The 1798-nt window shown below is 39.3% G+C and overlaps 2 protein-coding genes across 6 annotated transcripts in view; one reads left to right on the plus strand and one right to left on the minus strand.

The window, feature by feature from the left end:
• LOC102680787 (teneurin-m) overlaps positions 1-1798 on the minus strand; it is a 605289-nt gene that overhangs the window by 482048 nt on the left and 121443 nt on the right. The gene's annotated exons all lie outside the window — the stretch shown is intronic.
• LOC102680645 (sialin-like) overlaps positions 88-1798 on the plus strand; it is a 4341-nt gene continuing 2630 nt past the window's right edge. The window contains exons 1-3 of the mRNA XM_031508008.1: positions 88-419; positions 770-1046; positions 1378-1797. Of these exons, the coding sequence (XP_031363868.1) occupies positions 416-419; positions 770-1046; positions 1378-1797 (701 nt within the window). The 5' untranslated portion in view covers positions 88-415. The remainder of the gene's footprint in view (positions 420-769; positions 1047-1377; position 1798) is intronic.

A 1798-nucleotide genomic window follows, 5' to 3' on the forward strand; every position in this document is an offset into this window, starting at 1 on the left:
TCTACATCTAATAATAGATCGACAGAGAGATCCCTCGAATACTTTTAAACGTTTTCAAAATAAAAAAATAAAAAAAAAAATAAATCCTCGATAGCATAATCGATACTCGATATTTTTATATCGACATTGGAAACAAAGGAAACGCGTAATACCATTGACGTATAATCTCATCTTGAAGGAACCGATACATCCGAAGAAGACAAAACTCATACTCTCAACCATAATTCGATAAACATCGACGAGTAAGTGGATGTATAGAGGTGACGAAACCGATTTTCGCGATCGATAAGGAAAATAGACACGCAACAGCTGTACTGAACTGCTGTAAATGAGAAGCGTGGTGCTCGTCAACGAGTAAGCAAGAGAATTAGAATTTCTGTCGGTCGGAAGTTTAAAATAAGGAAGATCGAGAAAAATGGGTAAGCAAAAGAACAAATATTTTCTTTTTTTTTTTTGCATCGCTTGACAAACACCAATGTCAAATTAAAATTAATATTTCTAATTGTTTCTCTATCCTCTATCTATCTATCAAATATAACACCACGCTTTCTTCTTCCAATATATAATTTCTTTCCGCGAAACATCTCGAAATCTTTCTATATAGACCTATCAATGTCCAATTTACAAGCTTGATCTAATCTACATTTAATCCTCGAACGGAAATTAAAAGACATATCGCACCTCGTTCCATTCACCTCCGTTGAAACGCGCTTCCTTCTTTTCTCTTACATACGCTCACTTATAATTTATATTTCTTGCAACAATACAGTGGGATACGTGAGATATTTGTTTGCCATAATGATCTGCATCGCGAACATGATTGTCTACGGGTTGAAGGTGAACATAGCCGTAGCTGTCGTCGGCATGGTGAAATACAGAGAAGAGATACCAGACGCGTCGGATGAATGCGATTTTGCTCCTATAGCAGAGGTCATCGATATAGAGGGTCCATTCGAATGGACTTCGACGCAGCGTGGCTTGGCCATCAGTATTTACTTCGCCGGTTATCTGGTAGGAATGTTCCCATGCGGATATTTCGCGGATCGGTAAGTGGAAATAAATAACCAATCTCTTTGAATCGAAAGTCAAATTTGAGAAATATCCAAGTTCGAAGTACTTTTTTCCAAAGTACTTTCGTATCGACTGAATAATTCAATATTTCTCTCGAATCGACTACGAGTTTCGATACGTTTCTTTCTCAGATTCTTATTTATATTTTCCTGATTTTTGGCCATTCGATAAAAAGAAGCTGTATTCTATCACCGCATATCAATTAATTATCTCGTTACGAAGATACATAAAGTTCACAACGAAAATATAACTATTATTATTTTTGATTTACTATTATTATTGATACTATTATTATTTGATTCACAGCTTCAACTCGAGGAACGCCCTGCTGATCTGCGTACTTGGGAACGCGATTTTGACACTGATAGTACCATTGGTCGCGCCCGTGTTGTGGCTACTTTACGTTACGAGATTCGCGATGGGTGTGGTAAGCGCACCGAATCTTCCTATAGTTGCCATCATGGTTGGGAGATGGGTCGTTTACGAGGAGAAGAGTTTGTGGTTCGGTATCATTTATTCCGGAACGTCGATCGGCACCGTGATCTCTATCCTGACATCAGGAATGATACTGCACGCCCTCGGATGGGAGGCGGTCTTTTACATACACGGTGCCCTCTCGTTGATCTGGTGCGTTGTCTTCGTCGTGTTCTTCCGCGAAAGCCCGGAAACGCAATACTATATATCGGAGGAGGAGAGACACTATATCGTGACCTCGTACGGGCATCGT

This window comes from Apis dorsata, unplaced genomic scaffold, assembly GCF_000469605.1.
Source record: "Apis dorsata unplaced genomic scaffold, Apis dorsata 1.3 scaffold_74, whole genome shotgun sequence".
NCBI lineage: Eukaryota > Metazoa > Arthropoda > Insecta > Hymenoptera > Apidae > Apis > Apis dorsata.